Below are 23,650 nucleotides of genomic sequence, written 5' to 3'. Positions count from 1 at the left end.
TAGGGCTTTAAAAGGGTTGTTTGAACTTGGCAGCTTCACTAGGTATTTATGAAATGCCATTGTGGGTCCAGTTGGGCATTAGCAAAGAAGTATAGGACATTACAAAAAGATCAGGATGTATGTAGTTGGAATAATTAATAGCTTGTATTCTTTTTACGTAATTGTATCTTAATAGCAGGAGCCTGTGTGGAGACAGGGATGCTTGTCTTTGATCCCATTTTCCAAAGAAAACTGAGGCTTAGCGAGGTTAAAGAACTTTGTCAAGAAGGGAAGTAGCTGAGTTGGATCTCAGAGGCAGGCTTCTCGACTCACAGCTAATGCCCTTCCTACACATGCCCACAAGAGTGTTAAATTATATTGTGTGTCACGGGCATTCATGGTGTAGGAATTCAGGCAGAAATCCAAAGAACTGTGAAGTAGAGTGGCCAGGTGGGGCTTTGTAGAGAAGGACCGTAACGGCTAAGGGAAGACTCTGGACTTAAGGAGGACTGGGGGGTGGGGGGGGGGGGGGTGGGAATTCCAAGTTGGAGGGACAAACAGAGGTTCTCTTGAGGAGGGGATGATTTCTTTTTGTCCCAGTTAACTACTGGGAGCTATTAGTTGTCTTGCCAGCTGTCAGTTCTCTGGCTCTCGGAAACTCCCCATTTGGCTCACTTTGGGAGTGCTCTTGGCTTACGTGGCTGCCTACCGTGCTGCAGCACCAGGTAGTGGCTTCGTGGCCCTATATTAAATTGTCTCCTACCATTTGATTTATTTTTCCTACTTTAAGGTTTATTCTCTCTTCAGAGGAGAAAATCTGTTCCTCCCATCAGAGAGAAGTGAAATAACACTTTGGTCTTGGTCTGTCTCTGTGGTTCTGAGGGGGTTTCCCGTCCTGGCCAGCTTCCTGCACTGGCCAAGGGGGAAAGTGGAGAACTTGGGTGTAAAGCCTTGGTCGTTTCCCTTGGGGCTGAACGCTCCACTGAGGATTTTTCTTCAGAGTTCTTTTAACCACTTCAAAATGTGGAGGGGTCCCTTGGCTGTTGTCCTGCTTCTGCTGAGGAGTGTTTGAAGAGAATCCCTGGGTCCAACGCCAAGGAGATCCCTTTTCCTGGACGACCTCCTGTCAGAACTCCCATTTGGCCTGCGTGTCTTCTCAGCACTCTCTGGGCAGCGCTGGTGGCAACTGAAATTCCCCTGTAGTGGCTGTTATGTGGTCTGAGATTCGCTTTTGTTTTCTATTTCTTTCTAGAGGACACCTGTCTTTTTCTTCTTGCCCATCCAAATTGTTTTAAAGCATTTTTCAATATCACTGACATTTTCAGTACTTTTGTATTCCATTAAACCACGCACATGTTACAAGATGTGAATAGTATGTGGGTTTTTATGAAACTTTTGAGATAACCAAAAACCAAAGAATGTAAAATCCACATGGATGGAAACAGATGAAACCCTTCCCACAACACCCATATACCTAGCTAGTTGAAACTTGGGCAGATGAATCAGACAGAATGCTGTTGACTGTGTTTCTTGGAAGTGAAATAATGGACATAACACAGTCTGTCTCAGAACTTTCATAGTGATCCACATAGTTTTGAAGCGACTGAGCAGCCACTGAGTGAGCACCTTCTGCAGTTGTAGCTCTTTCTTATTTATAGACTTTAGGGGTGGTGATATAGACAGACAGGCTGTGATAGCGAAGGTGCAGGTGTACAGAACCATGGACACTCAGTACAGGGGATGCCTTATTGGTCTGGAATATCTTTTAAAGCTATTACTGCTATTCAATTGGTTATTATCTAGACTAGAAATTTGGGAATGGACCATTCTCATTCCAGGGACAGATTTTGGGGTTCACTGGAGATGATTCCAATAGAAAAAAGGGCAGGGAGTAGGATAGCCTGATGAAGTCTATTTGAGAAATCCTGGTGATAGTTTCTTTACTGGAAGATTTTCTCAAGCTTTTAACATACTAATGTGTCCTGCTGTCCCCAGGAAGCTGTCACAGTATGCACTTTCTAGACTTATTTGCCTAGAGTTTTCTTTCTTTTTTTAAAGCATGGAACATTTTGTAAGATTGTTATTCTACAGAAACATGCTTTGGAAAACAGTGTCATCAGTAGTTTTCAGCTCTTAAACCTCCAGCTCTGTGCAAGCACTTTGTAATTAACACAATATTTATCATTTGAGAAAAGAGTTAGCCTACTGGTAGACAAGGCGCTTTTTACTGGAGAGATGTAGTGGACAGTGGCTATTAGAGGTGATAAACAGTTTGAGATGGGGAAGAAAAGGCTATAGACACCAAGAGAGACCCCTTTAAAAATCACTTTTAAAGCTAGGTTGTATTTCATTAACTTTCCCATCTGGTTTCTTACTTAAATACTCATACCAACCTATGAGAGAAATATCTCATTATCACACTCCCATTTTATAGGTGAGTAAGCTGAAGCTCATGTTGTAGGTTGTGTGTGCATGGGCAAGAGTGAACAGTGCGCTCTTTCTGCCAAAGGCCGTACTTCCTTAACTGTGATACTTTGTTAAAACATTAGGTCTTTTGTCTTTAACTTTTTATTTTAAATGCTCATTATAAAATTAATATGTGCCTTTTAAAGAAAAATAGAAAATACTCCCAGAACCATCATCAAGTATAACTTCAGTTAATATGTGATATATTTCTTTCCAGTTATTTTAAGCGATGTTAATACAGGTTGAATATTCCTTATGGGAAATGCTTTGGACACAGAGTGTTTCAGATTCTGTTTTCTTGGATTTTAGAATATTTGCAGAATTCATTCAGTGGAGCATCCCCAATCCAAAAATCTGAACTCCTAAATGCTACAATGAGCATTTTCTTTGAGTGTCATGTTGGGGCACAGAACGTTTTGGATACAGAGCATTGGATTTTGGATTTTTGAACGAGAGATGCTCAACCCTGTACTTGTTAGCCATAATTATAGTTATAATATATATACTGTTTATATATTTTTATATTACATTTATAAAATTTTGAATCCTGCCTTAGAATCTTCTTTACCAATATGCCTTTTAGTTATTGTCACATATTTTAATTTAAAAATATGCTGAACTGGGACTCAGAAACAGGTTATTTGGCCATGAGCAAGTTCTTTGACCTTTTTAAATCTCAGATTCCTCACTTGCAAATGAAGAAATTTGATCAGATTCTTCATTTCCAAACTTCCATAGAGTCCCCTGGAGGCTTGGAATAGTGAAGGAACTTGGCCTTCACTCCACCTGTGCTTTCACCCAGGCAGCTGCATTTATAACTCCTTCATACGTTTTGGAAAAGGGGACTCACTGATTTTTTGGTAATATATAGGAGGATCACTTGAAGCGCAGCATTCCTGTGATTTTCTTCTATGCTATCTTTTAAGTTGCTGTATGTTACGTACATTTTTAAATATTCTTAACCAGATAGAATGGTAGATTAAACAAATTTACCATATTCTTTCAAATTCTCTTAGGAAGCCTGTAAGGACAAGGAGAATCACTGGTCTGTATTAGGCAATGTCCAAAGTCCAATGTCCAAATTATTTCTTAGAAAATACACCATTGGCAATCCTATAAAACGTGTTCCCTTCAACTTATCCATTAATATACATTTGGAAACCACAGAGTTTACCAGTAACCTGTTTTCCATTTCCTTGTGTATAGCTTTGCATTTTGAGGGCTTTGGAAGTCCCAATATCCTGAACTTTTCTCTTATCTCCACAGAAGGAAGAATCCCGTTCAAAAATGAGGTGAATTAATGTTCGGGCACTCAGGAACCCTGGATAGCTACATGAGGTGTTTAAAAACTTTCCTGACCTTCTTGCCAAACAAATCTCTGCTCATGAGGCCTGAAAGGATGAGTGAGCCATGGCAGGACGGTGTCCTGCCCTGTAGGAACGGTGATTGCTGACCTGCTGAGCGTGAGCTGGGCCTGCCTGTTGTCTGCCAATACCATGAAGGAGGTGGTGTATTGGTCACCCAAGAAGGTGGCAGACTGGCTGCTGGAGAATGCTATGCCAGAATACTGTGAACCTCTGGAACATTTCACAGGCCGGGACTTGATCAACCTGACCCAAGAAGATTTCACAAAACCCCCCTTGTGCAGAGTCTCTTCTGACAACGGGCAGCGGCTCCTGGACATGATAGAGACGCTGAAAATGGAGCACCACATGGAAGCACACAAGAACGGCCACGCCAACGGGCACCTCGGCATTGGCACAGACGTCCCCACGCCCCACGGCAGCTTCACCATCAAGATGAAACCCAACGGAATGCCAAATGGATACAGGAAGGAGATGATCAAGATCCCCATGCCAGAGCCTGAGCGCTCGCAGTACCCCATGGAGTGGGGCAAGACTTTCCTGGCCTTTCTCTATGCACTTTGCTGTTTTGTCCTCACCACAGTGATGATCTCGGTCGTCCACGAACGAGTACCTCCTAAGGAGGTGCAGCCTCCACTACCGGACACGTTTTTTGACCATTTTAACCGGGTGCAGTGGGCCTTTTCTATTTGTGAAATTAACGGCATGATCCTTGTAGGACTCTGGTTAATTCAGTGGCTGCTCTTAAAATACAAGTAAGTAAAGTAAAAGCTGTAAGATTCCGTGATGGTGGGGTTTGCACTGTGGACATCCAATTATTATTTAGAAATGACATTTACCAAGTAGTTGGAATCAACACATATTAATTTTTTTGTTTGTTTCTTTTTTAACCACGTGCCCTGTTCAACTAACTCACTCTGGCAGCTTTAAGAAAATGCTGTGTTTGTTGCTTATTTGGTACGAGATTCAGAGAAAATGAGGAACTGGAAAGAATGTTAGAGATGATGTTTTGTTTTCACTTAACAAGGAGGGAACTCTTCAAACGTGTTCAGAGTACAGGCTACTGAGCAACAGATAAAATACCTAATTTGGGTTGGTTTATTAACCTATTAAATAAATTGTTGACAGCTGGTCTCAGCACTGACTTGCCACATGGCTTTTCCCACACAGAGTCAGACATCTGGAACCTTAGCAATACGTACTTAAAGATGTTTCACACATAAAATTCAGAATGGCTTGGGGTGGAGGAAGGATGCCTTCAGGGTAGGTGGGGTAGGATAAACATGAATGAATTCCTACCTTCTAGATGTGACACTTAAAGCAGTATGTGGCTCTGTCATTCAGGTTTCCTGGGGCCTTAAGTAGGCAACTGGCATTTAGTTTCAGGGGGATCCAAAGTGGCTTTCGCATCCCAACCTCGAAACTCAGCATGGAACTCCCCAAGCAGGCTGTCCGCTCAGGTTACCTGTGGCCAGTAAACACCTACGTTGCCCTATCATTGGTGTCTGATTCTCTCTACTGTGAAACATCTTTTTGCTTCCACAAATGGAGGTTGGAAAAGGGTTTGTTAAGGAGCTGAGTTTATCTGAGGTGGACTGTGTTTCATGACCACAGTGTGGTTGAATATAAAGGAAATCATCTTAAATCAAGAAATCAAAATGTAGAATGAGAGTTCATGTGGAACTTTCTTGGACAGAAATGATGAGTTTTTTCCTGTTATGTTTTATAAGGACTGTGGGTTGTTTTGGTTTTTTTTTTAAACCTTATAAATTGTTATTTGCCATTGGAAATGAAAGTAGTTCCTAACTCATTTCCAGGGAAGGACTGTCTTAACTAAGGTAAAGAAAGTCACTTAATCTTAGGATTTAAGCTAAATTTGAAATGGAATTGATGGTCTGGGCTGCATTTGATTTGGTGGAAGACCTTTTTTTTGTTGCTTTAGCTTTAAGAGGCTAACTAGATGGAAATAAGCTTTATAAATAAGAAATGATAACAATTTATTAAATACATTGATTTTTTTTTTTCAGCTGCCAGCCAAATTTTAGTCCCGTTTTTGACTTTTTGGCTGTGGGGTTTTTTTGTTGGTTGTTTGATTGGTATGCTTTGAGACAGCATGCTTGTTGTCCAGGCAAGATAGAGTACAGTGGCATCATCATAGTTCACTGCAGCCGCCAACTCCTGGGCTCAATCAAGCAGTCCTGTCTCAGTCTCCTGAACAATGGGGACCACAGGCATCTGCCACCATGCCTGGCTAATTTTTCTATTTTTGGTAGAAAATGGGTCTCATTCTTGCGCAGGGTGGTCTTAAACTGGGTTTGGCCTCAAGCAGTCCTCCCACTTTGGCCTCCCAAAGTGCTAGGATTACGGGCGTGAGCCACCTGCACCCAGCCTATCTTTTTGACTTTAAAACTTTTTTCTAAAAACTGATTGGGAAAAAAAATGTCAGTACTTTACCTTTACAAAGGCAAGGTCAATTAAAATTATGCTTTCTAGTTTTCTCCTGATGTTTGTTGTTTTGTTTTTGTGAGTTCATGTTCTGGTTTTTCATTAAAATTCTTAAATGCAAGCAAATAATTTACTGCCCCAGAATATAATTCTGGTTAAGTCATAAATTGTATAAGTTCAAATATTTCACAGACCTGTTACTTTTAAGTAATTTTATTCTTGTTCTAAGAAAATGTCCTAACTATAGGACTAAATTTTTTTTTTTTTTTTTTTAAGAGACAGAGTCTCACCTTATCTCCCTTGGTGGAGTGCTGTGGCGTCACATCTCACAGCAACCTCCAGCTCTTGAGCTTAGGCGATTCTCTTGCCTCAGCCTCCCAAGTAGCTGGGACTACAGGCGCCTGCCACAGCACCCGGCTATTTTTTGTTCCTTTTTGGCCAGGGCCGGGATTGAACCCACCACCCTCTGTATATGGGGCTGGCGCTCTACCCACTGAGCCACAGGCACTGCCCAGGACTAATTTTTTGATGTTTATTTTTGTTTTTCCTAGCAGAGAATTTGCTTCAAACTTGTTTATCTTTAAACTTTCTAACTTTTGTTTTCCTGGTCCTTATTGTTAATACTAGAGCCAATTATTCAGCAGCAGTAGAGCAATCGATTGTGTCTTGGACAAAATTAACCCAGTATTAGCGCGCAGGCAGCCTGAGGTCTAGCTCCAGCTGAGCCCTAACATGTAGGGTCGTGTGGGCGGATCCCAAAATCACAGCAGCGTTGTTCTTAGCACAGATAAAATAAGGGCCTCTCAGTCTAGATGACTGTCGTTGTCCTGTGCCTCTCTGTGTTCAACTTGATTCTGATATTATTGGATGCACTAGTTATGTTTGAATTTTATTAGCTTTGGAGTGTTTTTGTCCAGAATGCATCCAGTCGAGGATCCTTTAAAGTCCTCTCTCTGGTTTCCAGCTGTGGTGGATAGAAATGTAGGAAGTGGAAGCAGACTGATCAGACTGTTGTTAAGACAGCCCTAAGCATCCTCCCTCCCCGTCTCTCTCCTGGGCATGTCCCTGGCTTCCCATCTCCCCGCTTGTGACCTCTTCAGTGCCTGGGGCCCAGCGGGCATGGAAGAGGTGGGAAGAAGGATGTGGATGACATGTCAGGAGGTGAGTGTGGGTGACCTGCCTCTCCCTGGCTCTCGTAAAGAAGAGGAAATCTTCTGGAGTGTCAGAGAGACCCCTGGTTTGTAGTCAGTTGGTGATTGCAGCATAGTCATGTATTTATCTGGCATTTTAGGGAAATGACTCCTTCTGGCTGTGGGATATTCTAATGAACAGAGTTAATCACTCCTTTTTGCATTTGACTGTTCAGAGTTCTTGACCTTTCTCCAGCTTCACCAGGAGTTTTGCCACCAAGGACCCCATTTTACACAAATCCTCAGAATAAAGCCTGTTTGGACAGTAGTTTCCAACAGGGCATTTTTCTTTGATTTTAAGAGTCCTGGAGCCAGTAAGAAAAATTAGCCTATTCCCCCTTATTTCAGCCTCTTCTGCTTTTTTAGAGAAGAATCAGGGTTTGACACTGTCAAGGATGACCTACTAACTGAGCAAGGAAATCACTGGGATTTGGCCAGTGTTCCCTAACAACACACATTTAACCAGTGTTGCAAGTGTTAGAAAACCTTGATGTTGAAGCTGTGACACCGTGACATTTAAGGCAGGGTGGTCTTAAACTGGGTTTGGCCTCAAGCAGTCCTCCCACTTTGGCCTCCCAGAATGCATCCAGTGTGTTGTATATAATTGTTCTTTACAGCTAAACATGGGTTTTGAGGCTTTGTACCTGAATTTCCTTTGCCCCTCCTTTCATTCTTACCATCTCCCCCTCCATACATCCACGTGGGATTTCCATGACATTTTGGAGTGGAAAGCAACAATAATGCCTGTCCTTGAGAACTTTGATTGGTTTTTAAAATTTTAAATAATGTTGTCTCCCTGTTTAGAGTTGGACTTTCAAGCCATTGACTAGGAAAAATTCCTGGGAAATCTCTGCCTTTGTGTCAGACTTCACTGCAAAACAGGTATCCCTTGTTTTAAGAAAGCATGATAAAGAATATATTAAACTTACAGATCTGATCGGGCCTGAAGACTTCAGGACTATCCATGCATGGCTAAATCATGGCTAACCCGGTGGCACCTACGTCTGATACGTGTGGCTCAGCTCGCCTGGGACAGTATAAACACCTGCCAGAGAAAGCCAGGGAAGAGGACTGTAGAGTTTCTGAGTCACCAGAGAAATCATTATGACTTAGTATGAGGATCGTAGGTACCTCAGACTCGGTTTGTCTAAAATTAGATTTCTCTTCATCCTCCACCTTGTTTTTCCGCCTGTCTGGCCAGTGGCGTTTCTTAGAAACCAGGAACTTCTCAGTTCCTGTAACCCCTCTAGTCACTAAATTCTGTCCCTTCTAATTCTGCCAGTTCTGATTTTAAATCAGATACATTTCCTCTTTCCCTCTCTTCGTAGTGCTCCAGGGTGGTGCTCACAGAGAGAAGCGGCTCATTAGCCCAAGGTCCTTCCCAGTCCAGTTCCCACCTGTCCTGCCCTGTCTCTGGCTACCCCACAGTTCTCCTCCAACACTGTAAGCTCATTTCACCTTCCTCTCTATTAGCTGGATATGGATCTCCTTTGATTTTAGGTTCCTTCAGGGAAAAAACTAGATCCTGTTCATCTATCCTGTTCATCCTTACCTTCCTTACATATGGCACAGAGCCTGGCACATAGAAAGTGCTCATTTAAAAATCCATTTATTCATTCACTCCACTCACTCACTGAGCAACCTACTCTGTGCCAAGCACTCGCAGGCCCTGGGGGGGCTGCCGTGAGCAGAGGACCTTGACGCTCTCATGAGGTTTATATTTGGCCAAGTTAAGGCAGGCAGTAAACAAATAAATGTATGTCAGCTAGTATGAAAGAAATGGAGAAAAACAAAGCAGTGTAAAGCGCTAGGGAGTGTTGGAGATAGTGGGGCGGGGTGGTATTGTTAGATCAAACGATTGGGGAAGGCCTCTGATGAGATGACAGTTGAGCAGACCCCTGAGTTAAATGAGGGAGATTACAGGCAGGTGTTTTGAGAAGACCAGTTCTTTCACCAAAAGAGACAGAGCAAGTGCAGCCTTCTGAGGCTTAATTGAGAATGGTGCCTGTAGCTCAGCAGCTAAGGCCCTGGCCACATATACTGGGTGGTGGGTTCAGGCTTGGACCTGTCAAATAGCAATGACAACCACAAAAAAGAAAATAGCCTGGAGTTGGTGACAGGCGCCTATGGTCCCAGCTACTTGGGAGGCTGAGGCAAGAGAAGCATTTAAGCCCAAGAGTTTGAGGTTGCTGTGAGCTGTGACACCACAGCACTCTACCAAGGGTGATATAGTGAGACTCTGTCTCAAAAAAAAAAAAGAAAGTCAAGGGACCAGATGGCCGAGTGAGCTGGAGAGAGGAGAGAGCCTTGGTTTGGGAGATCAGAGAGGTCGGGGCTGTGGATTGAGAGTTTGGGTTTTATTCCCAGTAGGGGAGAGTGGAATGAACAAATTATAAGAGTGATTGTGGCCGCAACGTAGAGAGAGACTCAGGGAAGCAAGAGTTGAAGCAAGGGGCCCTGGTTAGGGCGCTGGGGCAGTAGTGCAGGTAGAAGATGGTCATGACTTAGACTCAGCAAAGTTTGTTCAATGAATAAAGTTTGTGCTGGTGGTGGGAAGGTCTGATCCTTCTAGAAGCCATGGCTCCCATTACATTTAGAGCTGCGTGTCCAGTATAGTAGACTGTATAGCTTCTGTTGCAGCATCGCTCTCATTACAGGGTTTTTGGGTCTCTCTCTGTGAATTCCTGATTTACATTTGCAATCTAATGGCAAAATAACATTTAGTAATTTGGGGAATCATACAACTTTGTTTGACTATATTTTATTTCTGAGAAAAGTCAAGTTACATGTATGTTTGACGGGTGTTTTCTACCAAAGCCTCTTTGGGGCTAGACGTTTGCCTAGAAGTAGTCTAAGTCAGTTGGGTTAGGGAGGGGCAGCTTGTGTAAGGGTAGATTAAATATTTCAGGATATATTGGTCCACTGGTAGGGAAAAGATTTGGGCCATTGGGCAATTGGGATGTGAGCTGGAATTGAGAGAGCTTAGTGGTATATATATTTGAGAGATGGGATAGAGTATTTTAGCTTGAAGAGCTGTGTAGATTTATAGAGAGACAGGTGAAATGGACAGTGAGGAGGTTCAGTGTGGAAAGGGAAGGAACTGGGGAAAGGGAAGTGGTGACTACAGGCCTTGCCTAGGACATGTCATGGAGTCCCTGTTAGAACTGATTCTAGGAGCCTTGTGGACGCTGCAGGAAGGACCAGGTGTAGTGTTCAGCTTGGCTTTTCTGGGACTCGGGCCTCTGAGAGGACTGGGATGGATTTTTAGATGTTTACTAGCATGATATATCTTAAGTTCTGAGATCACTTTGGGAAGACTTATTTTATATTTTAACCCTTGATAAAGGCTATGGTTTTGGTGGCCTTAATTATTAGGTGGGTATCTACAGTATAAGAAAGTTTATCCATACCATTCACCACTCTTTTGTGAATGGAATATAATATCCAAAAATTACACCTTTGTGCTGATTGGCAGCTACTCTGTCAGATACTAATTGGGTTAGTTTTAGTTTGTGTTTTATTCAATGGATTAGACTCTCCATTAACATCTATCATTGTACTCTATTGTAATTCCATCCTTCAGTGTTTCTTTGTATACTAAGTTGATTGGATCAAAATACTCTATCTTTTGTTCCCCAAGTATATGTGGTTCATGACCACACTATGCTGTCAACATTTTTTTTTCCTTTTTTTTGGTCTTTGATAGTAGTGAGTAAGCAAAGTTCTGAAAAGCCCTTGATACAGAGCATTTGATATGAATCACGTCTGAGTTCCAGAAGAACCTTTCTTAAGTTCATCTCATTTTATTATAAATGAACCTGATGCCATAGACCACAAAGGTAGTCTCTGATGGAACTTCAGAACATCTTTATGTTCAGTCACTTACCACCTAGAATTGTTGGAGACTGTGCTAGCAAAGCAGTTCTACTCAGAGGGATGTTTGGTCACACAGAGACATCTCAGTTTTTGAAAGGATTTTATCTGAACTCCATTTGTGTATAAAAGTCAACAGGACAGAATTCCCTCATGTTGCTGCAGCTTCTTTCAACACCTCTCCCATTATTTAATTGTCTGTAAGGTGTCATTTTTCTCTCCAGTGATAAAGCGAGGTAAGATCTCAAGGATGGTCTCTATCCACCCCTGCCACACATGCAGCCACATCAATTACGTGCTTACTCAGAGTCTGTTTTATTCTGTTGTTCTTCATCCGCGTTGTGAAAAATTATCACAGTGATGCCCAGCCAGCTGAGTTTTGAGCAACAAGAACTGTCTATGTGATTGTCATTGATTCACTCAACCCTTGAAATAAATGGTATTAGTCTCCTCTCTCAGCGACAATAACTGAGATTCGGTGAAGCTATTGATTTGCCCACTGTACCACAGTAGCGTATTTTGGGGACTGAAGGCTCTTCACTATAAATGCAGTCCAGAAATTTCCAAGTATAGTAGGTACCTGTCATATTTTCTTAGCAGATACAGTGGTATAGAATCCATGTGCATGAGACAGAGTAAAATAAATCAGGTCTGGGTTTTTTTGTTTGTTTTCCTTTATTTTGATACAGAGTCTCAGTCACTCTCGTTAGAGTGTTGTGGTGTCATAGCTCACAGCATCCTCAAACTTTCGCTCAACTGATCCTGATCTTCCTGCCTCAGCCTCCCAAGTAGCTGGGACTACAGGTGCCCACCACAATGCCCAGCTATTTTTAGAGACAGGGTCTCACTCTTGGTCTCAAATTCCTGAGCTCAAGCAATCCACCCATCTCGGCCTCCCAGAGTGCTAGGCGTGAGCCACCGTGCCTGGCTCAGGTCAGTTTTCTAATAATGTTTATGTGTTGTTCCATCTGGGAGATGTGTGTGCTCCAGAATGGACCCGCCAACCCTGATAGTTGTCACGTCTTTTCCCTATAGGTTGTAGAAAATGTACTTAGCTCTGTCCTTGCTGACTACTGTCCTGGACCCTCCCAGGGATGGTGTGGGCCCTACTCACCACCAGCCTGGGACATTCCCTTTGCCACCAACATCAATCATGTTGCTTCACCAAAGACCACTGACCAGGGCTGCCCAGCCTTATTTTTTCCTTTTTATTCCTAGCAGTTTTTCTCTCTTCCCTTTGATTCTGAGCCAGGCCTGTGTGTCTAGGCCTGAGATCCTCTCCTGGGGACCTTCCTGGGCCCCTTCCCTTAGTAGATCATGTGGCTCTCCTAGCCTTTCGTAGGCCTCTACTTTTCCCACTCTCTCCTCTTCTCTTTTTTCTTGTACCCCACCTCTGGTCATTCTATAAATCAGACCCTTCTCACCACTCTACTACTGCCCTAAATTTTGAACCACTGTCATCTCTCACCTGGATTACTATGTATTTTTGCTTCCCTCATGCGATTTGGTGAAAGGGTCAGTCAGCATAAATTTGGTGACAGAGTCAGCATACATCACTCTTCTCCCACCTCATAGACTGGCAAAGCCCGTGTCCTCATGGTGACCAAGGAGGCCCTTCCAGACCTCACTACCATGTGCACTCTGCTCCCTGCTTCCTGACCCCCCTGGTTATCAGCAGACAGCAGCACATGCTCCCTTCTGACTCTTACAGCTAGACTTGCTCTGACTAACTTAGCCTTAAATTGTCACCTCCCTTTTCCCGGTGACACTTCATTTACCTTTGCCCTTTATTATCTAATGTGCTCTATATTTTATTTATTTACTTAATTATCTACCTCAAGGCAGGCTTTTTGTTCAGTGCTGGAACAATGCCTAGCACCTATGTATTTGTTATGAGAATAAATCAATAATAATAGCTGCTAACATTTATCAAGTGTTGCAGTATGCTAGTTACTATGCTTAGAATTCAATAAATGTTAGCCACTACTAGTGATGTATGTGTTTATTTTGTTTTTAGAAACCCTCTATAAAATGACAGTGATGCGAGGCTAATCTTAGCCCAAGAGTGAACATGAGTTGTTCAGTTTCACTAGCTGTGACTGAACAAGCCCCTGAGAATGTGAGGAAGTTTTGATAAGGAGAAGGAACGAGGAGAGATCTAGGTGTATGTGTGCTCATTTGTACTATGTGCATATACATAATTGTGTTCTGTATACTCAGATACAATAATTACATAGGTACATGTCCATGTATGAGGTTGGACAGTTAAGTTCGTGAACTTGTCCTAGGAAAAGCGCTGCGCACCTCATTGCTGAATATCACAGGCACCCTTGGGAAGCCATGACCAGATGCCAGGGTCTAGTCCACCCTTCAAAGCAATTTTGCAGCTCTCTTTCTGGAACGGCCATCAGAGCTATTGTGCACATATATTATCTTTGTTGATAGCCTAAAATGGCAACTGAGAAATGTTATTCTTTTTGTTTGAACTGTTTTTTTTTTTTTTATTGTTGGGGATTCATTGAGGGTACAATAAGCCAGGTTACATTGATTGCAATTGTTAGGCATTGCACAGTTTTATATAGCAGTTTCTGGAGGATTTTTGATTTTAATTCTTAGTAACTATCTCAAGCGGGTTGTATTGAAGTTTTCTTTCATATCTTAATAGGGCAACATTTTTTTTCTTCCGTTATAATCTGTACATAATCAGGAAATAATATTTTTTCTTTTTTTTTTTTTTTTTTTTTTTTTTTTTTTTATTGTTGGGGATTCATTGAGGGTACAATAAGCCAGGTTACATTGATTGCAATTGTTAGGCATTGCACAGTTTTATATAGCAGTTTCTGGAGGATTTTTGATTTTAATTCTTAGTAACTATCTCAAGCGGGTTGTATTGAAGTTTTCTTTCATATCTTAATAGGGCAACATTTTTTTTCTTCCGTTATAATCTGTACATAATCAGGAAATAATATTTTTTCTTTTTTTTTTTTTTTTTTTTTTTTTTTTTTTTTGTAGAGACAGAGTCTCACTGTACCACCCTCGGGTAGAGTGCCGTGGCGTCACAGCTCACAGCAACCTCTAACTCTTGGGCCTACACGATTCTCTTGCCTCAGCCTCCCGAGGAGCTGGGACTACAGGCACCCGCCACAATGCCCGGCTTTTTTTTTGTTGCAGTTTGGCCGGGGCTGGGTTTGAACCCGCCACCCTCGGCATATGGGGCCGGCGCCCTACTCACTGAGCCACAGGCGCCGCCCATGGAAATAATATTTTTTCAAAAGGCAGGTAGAGCAGGGGCAGTTTTATAATGTGGTCTCTTCTTTGTAAATTCCTCAAACAAGTTGGGATCATTTCCTGAACCTTAACTATTGCATTATCTTGCAGTTTTTTACATAGGGCCTAAAAAAAGAAAAAAAAAATTTTTCTAAACTTGACAATTTCAGTAATGAGAGGAACAGCTAATTCAAAGTCGTGAGACCTGGGTTTTGGCACAGTGGCCATTTAAGCGGCCTGAAGCGGTGATGGGGGAGAGCCCTCCAGGTCAACAAGGAGAGGGTGGGAGGGACACCAACTCACAGTGCCCAGTCACCAGGGGGTGTCTGTCCTAGTTGGACAAATGGAGTGGTCTCTGCTCCATTTTAAATGAAAACGTGAATACAGGAAGGATGCAGAGTGAAGGGACAGTGAGATTATTCCTGCAGATGGATGAGAGTGGTTTTTTTTTTTTTTTTTTTTTTTTTTTTTTTTGTAGAGACAGAGTCTCACTGTACCGCCCTTGGGTAGAGTGCCGTGGCGTCACACGGCTGACAGCAACCTCCAACTCCTGGGCTTACGCGATTCTCCTGCCTCAACCTCCCGAGCAGCTGGGACTACAGGCGCCCGCCACAACGCCCGGCTATTTTATTGTTGCAGTTTGGCCGGGGCTGGGTTTGAACCCGCCACCCTCGGCATATGGGGCCGGTGCCCTACTCACTGAGCCACAGGCGCCGCCCTGGATGAGAGTGTTTTAAAGGACAAACATCTGTAGGAAGAAGTAGGAAAGGGCTCTGAGAGGGATGAGGAAGTAGAGCTCTAGAGCACAGAGACCTGGCTTCTTCCCGCCAGGACCACCCATCACACTACAGGCGCCGCTTTAAGTCTCCCTGGGACTAAAAGACAAGTCAGCACGGCTCCTCCTGAGAGCTTCCTCTAAGGGGGTAAGACTTCACCTCTTTTGGTGGTGGTGATTCCAGTCTCCCTATTAAAACTACACAATAGAAACAACGTTCTGAAGCAATTGGGAAAAGTAGTTGAAGTAGTTCTGAAGTAGTTCTGTCCAGTTGAGGACATCAGGAAGGCTTGCGTGATAGGATTACAGCAGACAGGAAATTAGGGGAGGCCAGGGAGCAATATTGGCAGGCAATAGCAAGAAACAGTTGAGTTTAGGGACCGATAACTGACTCCTTTTGTTCAGGGTAGTGGCGTTCATATTTCAAGAGAAGACTAAGGAGGCATCATGTTGAAGGGAATTGAAGGGCCTTGGGAGCAATTGGCACAATTCAGAGAATTCAGGGGTTAGTAGCAAGAAATTAAAGGGAGGAAACCAGATTGTAGAATCTCTTTGGAGTTAGCTTCAACAGAATGTGGGAATGTGGGGGTGGGGAACATTGCTGGGAGGGCTGTGAAGAAATCAAAATAGATGGGTTGGGTGGGGAGGAGTAGGGACTCTAGAGCAGGCGCCCTCCCTGGGAGATGACGCTGGACACAACATCAGTAACAGGCAGAGAGGATGGCTGCACAAAGATCCTACCAAAGGCATGAGGGACTTTGCACGGTATCTTCAGAGAGCACCAAGCGCAGCTGTGGCTGATGGTGGAGCGTAGAGAATGGTGGTGGGGTGGGGGTGGCTGGAGAGGTGCCAGATCTAGGGCCTTAGCATCTTGGGAAAGGATTTGGATTTCTCAAAGTACATTTGACAACCATTGGAAGGCCTTGAAGGACATACTGTTTCACTATTTCAAAAAAAATAATTCTGGCTGCTCTATGCAAAATGGATCTGATAGAGGTACGTTAGTCTGTTCAAGCTGCCATAGTAAAATATCATAGGCTGGGTATTTTATAAAGAATAGAGATTAGTTCCTCACAATTTTGGAGAATGGAAGTCCAAGATCAAGTCATAGGCTAATTGGTATCTGGTGAAGCCAATTTCCTGGTTCATAGTGGTGCCTTCTGGCTGCACCTTCATGTGGTGGAAGGGTGCACTGGCTCGCAGGGGTCCTACTTACAAGGACACAAAGCCCAAACTTGAAGTCTCTGCCTTTACGACCTAATACTGGTGATTAGGCTTTAGACCATAGCAGGAGGTAAGAGACAACAGGTGAGGGACAACAGAATGTCATTGTGGAAGTTCAGGTGAGGCAGGGCGTTAAGAAATGGATTCGCTTGCAGAATGACTTATTAAACATATGGGGAGGGGTATTTATTAAACATATGGGGAGGGAGCAAATCTGGCAGGGCACAGACCGCAAACCATAATGCAAAACTGGATACATTTAATTTGGATATCTGTACTAAGGATTTTTTTTTAGTACTTTAATATTAAGTTGTTTTCAAAGCACTTTATTTTGTAGAGTTCTGTTCAGTATGAAATATGACATAGAACAACTACCAGGGAAAAACCAGAGTTAAGTCGATTCTGAAATGTAACTAAAATGTGATAGGATGTTGCCTCATCCATAGGCAATCAAAACTGGGATTTCTTATACAATCTGCAGTAATTTCCTGAACATTTTGTCTTATGTAACACATATTTCCGCTTAAACTCTCTGAACCTCAGCTTTCCCATCTGTACAATAAGGATCATAGTCACGCGTTGCCAACTTGGCACAGAGCCTGGCCCATAGGAGAATCTCGATAAAACAGTTGCTGCTGTTGTTAGTACCATGCCAGAGGAAATGCCCCCATAGAAACTTTATTTTTTTCCCCCTCCAGATAGTATGGTAGTTGGCTCCAAATTACTTTATTTTTCTAACTTCTTATATTAAGAAAAAGTGAGTATTCATGTGCCTATTCTTGGTACTATTTCATAGTCATTATTTTTCTATCCCATTTCTCTGATTCACAAGAAAGTAGTGAACTTTTCCTCCTTTGAGGAAAAGTTGGTGAGGAAGCTAATTTCGGAGAAAATTAGTTGAGATGGTCAAGGTCACCAGGTGAGTTTTAAGGTGCAACTAGCATCAAAATAAAGATACAGCTCAGTGACATGTCTGTGTTTCTATACCAGAGTCACGAAGCAGGGGCTGCGATTGGCACCGGCCTCGGCGGCTGCTCCAGAAGGTTGGGCCTTCCTAATTCTGTGTCAGAGCGACACATGTGCACTGTTGTTTATTAAGGCTTAGTTTCAAATTGTTGCTCAGTTCCACTGCTATGTGTCAGGGCCTGTTTGTTTATAAAAGCCAGCCACTTCAAGGAAGAGCTAGGCAACCAGGTCTGGGTGCTGAGAGGATCATCTGTGTCTACCTGCTGCAGATTTATTGATAGAGGCCACTTGTGGTAAACAAACAGAAGGTTATAGTCTTTGACTTTTACTTTTCAGTATATTAATTTCTTTCTCTCACCATTTTCCCTTTAGTATTTTAGATCATTGTACCAAATGCTAAAAACATTATAGTCTTGCTGTTTTAAAAAGACTGGGTAGTAGTTAATCAAGTTCTGAGCACCTTTTCCTTTGGAAAAAAAAAAGGGATATTAAAAAGTTTGGTAAAGCCACCATTATGTTAGTGGACATAACATACTATTCTAGCAACTCTCAGTGCGGTAGAACTTTCGTGAGCAGACCTGCAAGGGACTGTAACACACTGATTAGCATCAGAGGTGGTCAATGTAAGGAACCAGGCCTACTGTACTGATAAGTACATGTGTCTTATCTGGTCTATGAAAATTAGGTCAACTTAAGGAGGTGGTCAATGATGGAGGGTTACTGTAATTATCTATAAAATGTTAATACTTTTATTCATATTTCCTTATAATCGAATTGAACAAGTACATTTCTTTGTTCTCAGAAAAAATGGTAGTGAGCCCAGTGCTCGAGACAACTGTGACCAAATACATGTCTCGACAGGATGCTTGTTGCAAAGTGTGAGTTAGTTGGAAACTGGCTTCCCTTGAATGGGAAAGGAGGCGGAGGGGTCTGTCCCATGTGAGAAGAACACCATTGTGATTTTGAAAATTGTATCATTCATCTTATTGTTGACATCTGCTAGTCTCTAGCAATATCTCATTAACATTTATTCTGTGTTTGTTTTTTAAAAACACAGCTTGAACTTTTATGCCTTTCAGTGAATAAGAATTCTGTTAAAAAAAAAAAAAACAAAAAACTTCTGGGCGGCGCCTGTGGCTCAGTTGGTAAGGCGCCGGCCCCATATACCGAGGGTGGCGGGTTCAAACCCGGCCCCGGCCAAACTGCAACCAAAAAATAGCCGGGCGTTGTGGCGGGCGCCTGTAGTCCCAGCTACTCGGGAGGCTGAGGCAAGAGAATCGCTTAAGCCCAGGAGTTGGAGGTTGCTGTGAGCTGTGTGAGGCCACGGCACTCTACCAAGGGCCATAGAGTGAGACTCTGTCTCTACAAAAAAAAAAACAAACTTCTAAATGTGTATCATTCTTTGATTAAGGAAATGAATGCCAAAAGTGCATACAATTCTTTGAAACACTATTATACTCTGTTTTTTAAAGCTTATGGTAGGAAATCCTTGTTTAACATTGTATATTAAAGACATTCTAAGCTTAATTTCAAAGGATTGAATGCCAAAGATCATAATCTATCACAGGATTAGTTTTAGATTGAAAAAAAAAATACATGCCAAAGATCAGAAAATTCTTGAAAACAACCACTTCTAACAAGCTTACTGTTAACATCGACAAATTCCTATGCAAAACTTCTTTTTTCACTATAAGTCAAGCAGTAGATATGAGTGAGCTTTCAATGTTTTAATTTAAGATGTCTTAAGGATTTGTCTTTTCTCGTCTTTTATTATTTTTTATTTACCTCATTCCCAGATAATTCTGAAGTCATTTCATTGTTACTCACGTGTGACTCGTGGAGCAGGGCTTGCATATGTATGTGTACCTTTTGTATACCGTGAAATAACCAGGCTAAGTGATTTTAAGATAGTAATCTTTACCTTTTCTTCCACTGAGAGTTCAACAGATCTAGATTTGAGAGTTTTCTTAGGTGTGTTGTTGAAATTGAAGGGGGGTTTCAGTCTAGAGCCAGCTGCTCATCACACAGAGATCCAATTATTGTGACAATGAAGATTATCAAGAAATTTTTAATACTACAGATGTATTATTAAGGAAAATGGGAGAAACCTCAAGTCTATCTCTCTGGCTAACGAAGATCATGGACTTTTTTTTTTTTAGAGACAGAGTCTCATTCTATCGCCCTTGGTAGAATGCCTCATAGCTCACAGCAACCTCCAACTCTTGGGCTTAAGCAATTTTCTTGCCTCAGCCTCCTGAGTAGCTGGGCACCTGCCACAACTCCTTGCTAGTTGTCATCGTTGTTGTTGTTGTTGTTGCAGTTTGGCTGGGGCCGGGTTCAAACCCGCCACTCTCCGTACATGGGGCTGGTGCCCTACCCACTGAGCCAGAGGTGCCGCCCGGAAGATCATGGAAGGACCACATGTCTTAGGGCAGGTCATGATATATCTCACAAAGGGCCACTTAAATTGGGGGTAGGTTGTGGAGGATGGTCATCTTGGCATCGGGAAGTCTGCCCTGATGCCTAGCTCATTTGCTTGCAGAAAATCTACCATTTCTGGGAAACAAATCAAATGTCAGAGGATTTTATATGGTCATTGATACTTGTCAATGGGGACTGGTATAGATGTTTTTGTGTAGTCCAAGTGAAGTTGCAGATAATTTGTGTGAGCAGGATGATTAGAATGGGCATTTCCTTTTTAAGAAAGATGACCATTATACCTTACAACGTAAAAATCACTTAGGTATTCTCTTTGGTGCTCTTGGCAAAGACATCTAGAGGCCAGTATTTTCTCTAGTATTGTGCCTCTTTATATGGCTTAATTATATTGTGCTTTTTATCATAAACTTGGAATTGGGGCATATGCCTTTTTCAAGACAGCTTTATGCTAGATACATTCTTATCTTTGGAGGTGACATACATAGCTTAACTAAGAGAAAATAAGCAAAGATGACTTGTGTGATAAATTAAATCTGACCCAGTTTCCTAAATCTGTGTAGGAAGACACCCATATTCTACTCATAAAACCTAAGTAACTTACATGGACTTCTCAGGTACAAATGAAATGCTAACATCATTGCATGAGTGGTTTTTTAAAATTAATTTTTAATCACTCAAGTGACATAGCTCTTTGTTCTTCTTGTTAAAAATTAGAAATGAAGGCGGCTGCTGTGGCTCAGTGAGTAGGGCACCAGCCCCATATACCGAGGGTGGCGGGTTCAAACCCGGCCCCAGCCAAATTGCAACAAAAAAATAACTGGGCGTTGTGGCAGGCACCTGTAGTCCCAGCTACTCGGGAGGCTGAGGCAAGAGAATCATCTAAGCCCAAGAGCTGGAGGTTGCTGTGAGCTGTGGTGCCACGGCACTCTACCAAGGGCGACAAGGTAAAACTCTGTCTCTTAAAAAAATAAATAAATAAATGAATAAGATTTAAAAAAAATTAGAAATGAGACAGATTCTCCTCTGACTTCCCATACTAAAGTAGGCATTCCCATTCTGCATAAAAAGAGAGCTACGCTGGTTAAAAAGAGAGAGAGCTACACTAAATGATTATAGTGATTAAACATTCAGTATTTTAAGAGGAAAGGCAGTCCACTGTTCCTAAGTTTCCTTGTTTAATTAACTCAAGTTATCCCAGATCAACCTGAATTCTTCAAGGTTGAGGAAGAAGTACGATGCTCTGACCTGTGGGAAAACAGGAGAGACGTAGAGAGCGAAAGAGCATTCTTGTCTAAGAATACACTAAGGCTTATATAAATGAGGTTAAATTGTACAAAATGATGTGGAATTTTTTAAGAGAGGGTCTCACTCTGTAGCCTGGGCTGGAGTGTAGTGGCATAATTGTAGTTCACTGTAACCTCAAATTCCTGGGCTTAAAAGATCCTCTTGCCTCTGCCTCCCAAACAGCTAAGACTACAGGTGTGTGCTATGATGCCTAGCTAATTTTTTAATTTTTTGTAGAGACAAAGAAGGTCTTGTTATGTTACTCAGACTGGTCTTGAACTCCGGACCTCAAGCAGTCCTCCCACTTCAGACTTCCAAAGTGCTGAAATTGTAGGCCTGAGCAACTGTGCCTGGCCATTGTATGGAATTTGATATTAGGAAAAGTTATCAAACTCAATATATTCACTATAATATACATGTATGTATCAAATAATTTCAATATATGTATATATCAAATAATTCCATTAGAGCCGCTAATAAAAACTATTTCTAATTCCTGCTTTCATTTTTATTCATCTTCTTATCCAATTAATTGATTGCTACGATTTGTGCCTACTATATGATAGGGATTCTTTTTTTTTTTTTGTAGAGACAGAGTCTCACTTTATGGCCCTCGGTAGAGCGCCGTGGCCTCACACAGCTCACAGTAACCTCCGACTCCTAGGCTTAAGCGATTCTCTTGCCTCAGCCTCCCGAGTAGCTGGGACTACAGGCGCCCGCCACAACGCCCGGCTATTTTTTGGTTGCAGTTTGGCCGGGGCCGGGCTTGAACCCACCACCCTCGGTATATGGGGCCGGCGCCCTACCGACTGAGCCACAGGTGCCGCTCCATGATAGGGATTCTTTATGCATTATTTCTGATGTTATTATCTCTATTTCACTAATTAGGAAATTGAGACTCAGAAGTAAATAGTCTCTCTCAAGATAGGGTGGGGGTTGGATTGTCTTTCAGATAGGTAATTTCCTTGGCATCATGCTACTAGAGAGTCAGTTTGGGGGAGTAAAATGTTGAATGTCTCTGACTCATTAGGTAGCCTCTGAGTTTTAAATTCTCTTTTCTAAGGCCATTGTCATGTTTGGAAGATCTCCCCATTCATGCTAGAGAAGACTCTTTAAATGTTTAACTGCTGTCTACCACCCTGCTGGTGGGTTTCTTCTGGGTATACCCCACCCACACACAGGACCTGAGCACCAGGGCTTTCAGCCAGTCCAGGCACTGGGAAGACAAGGGCTCCAGCACGTCAGGCAGCCAAGCCTCTGACAACTAGTGTGGCACCACTGGGTGTAAACCATGTTGAGGTGGGGTAGCCAGACAAAGACCACTCTGCTGTTTTCCCAGGTGCCAAGGCCAGGTGGCAACCACCATAGTCTGTATCCCACAGATGCGATTGCCCAAGCTTCCCCCTGAAAACTCATACCCCATTCCTCCCACCGCAGGCCCCTGGGCCAAGTTCATCTGCTGCTTCTTGCCCAGGGTTCTAGGAGCATGGCCACCCTTCCTCCGGCTGGCCCCTTGCTGCTCCTGTCATATTGAGCTCATGCCATCCCCAAGGATTGGGGCACAACCCTGGCCACCAGATGCCCACACCTTGCACGACCTGCCACGTTTACCTCCACACCAGACCTAGCTGCCTCTTACGCTTACATTCAATAAACAGTGTCTGTGTCCTCCTCCCCCACAAAAGTGAGTGAGCTTGGACCAGTAAGAATGGGTGCCCCTTAGACAGCAGCTCAATGTCAACTCAAGTTTAAGGCCTTGCAAAGACGAGTTAATAGCAATGGAGAGTGGTTTAAGCTCTTTGCGCCAGTGAAAAAGAGCACAACAGAACATTATTCTCCACATTTTTGTCTTAATCTGCTGCTTATTAGCTATAGTTCTAGTCATGGCATATTCATTCTGGTATCAAGTACTCAAGCCGTTTTTTGGATTTGTTTTGTTGTGTCATTGAAAACTTAAATGAACCTGCGGAATTTCTTGACTGAGAATCTGCCCTGTTTTTCCCTTTTTCTAGGTCTATTATTAGCAGAAGATTTTTCTGCATAGTTGGCACGCTGTACCTGTATCGGTGTATTACAATGTATGTAACTACACTCCCAGTACCCGGCATGCATTTCAACTGTTCTCCCAAGGTAAACTATTCCTCACTCTAATTTCCCTTTTTGTTTGTTTCTTGTCTTGCCCCGGGTCCTTTGCCTGAGGCTACAGGTGAAAATTTCTTCCGAGTACAGTCAGATCTCTCCACCTTCATCTGGGAATGTTCTCATGCAGCATGGCCAGGCAGCCCCACCCATCCCAGAATTGTCAAACCCTGCCAGCACCTCCCAGCTGGGGAAATATGTGGTCTAGTTAGTGTGTTGGAAGCACTTAAGCTGTGTGT

General features: G+C 42.7%; 1 protein-coding gene across 19 annotated transcripts in view; it reads left to right on the top strand.

The window, feature by feature from the left end:
* SGMS1 (sphingomyelin synthase 1) overlaps positions 1–23,650 on the top strand; it is a 297,687-nt gene that overhangs the window by 258,078 nt on the left and 15,959 nt on the right. For all 19 annotated transcript variants that reach the window (XM_053582627.1, XM_053582640.1, XM_053582635.1 and 16 more), the window contains 2 exons: positions 3,712–4,564; positions 23,285–23,402. In XM_053582627.1, coding sequence (XP_053438602.1) covers positions 3,942–4,564; positions 23,285–23,402 — 741 coding nt within the window. In that variant the 5' untranslated portion in view covers positions 3,712–3,941. The remainder of the gene's footprint in view (positions 1–3,711; positions 4,565–23,284; positions 23,403–23,650) is intronic.

This window comes from Nycticebus coucang, chromosome 3 (assembly GCF_027406575.1).
Source record: "Nycticebus coucang isolate mNycCou1 chromosome 3, mNycCou1.pri, whole genome shotgun sequence".
Taxonomy (NCBI): Eukaryota; Metazoa; Chordata; class Mammalia; order Primates; family Lorisidae; genus Nycticebus; species Nycticebus coucang.
Note: the sequence above shows the minus strand (reverse complement) of the source record. Positions and strands in the feature narration are given on the sequence as shown.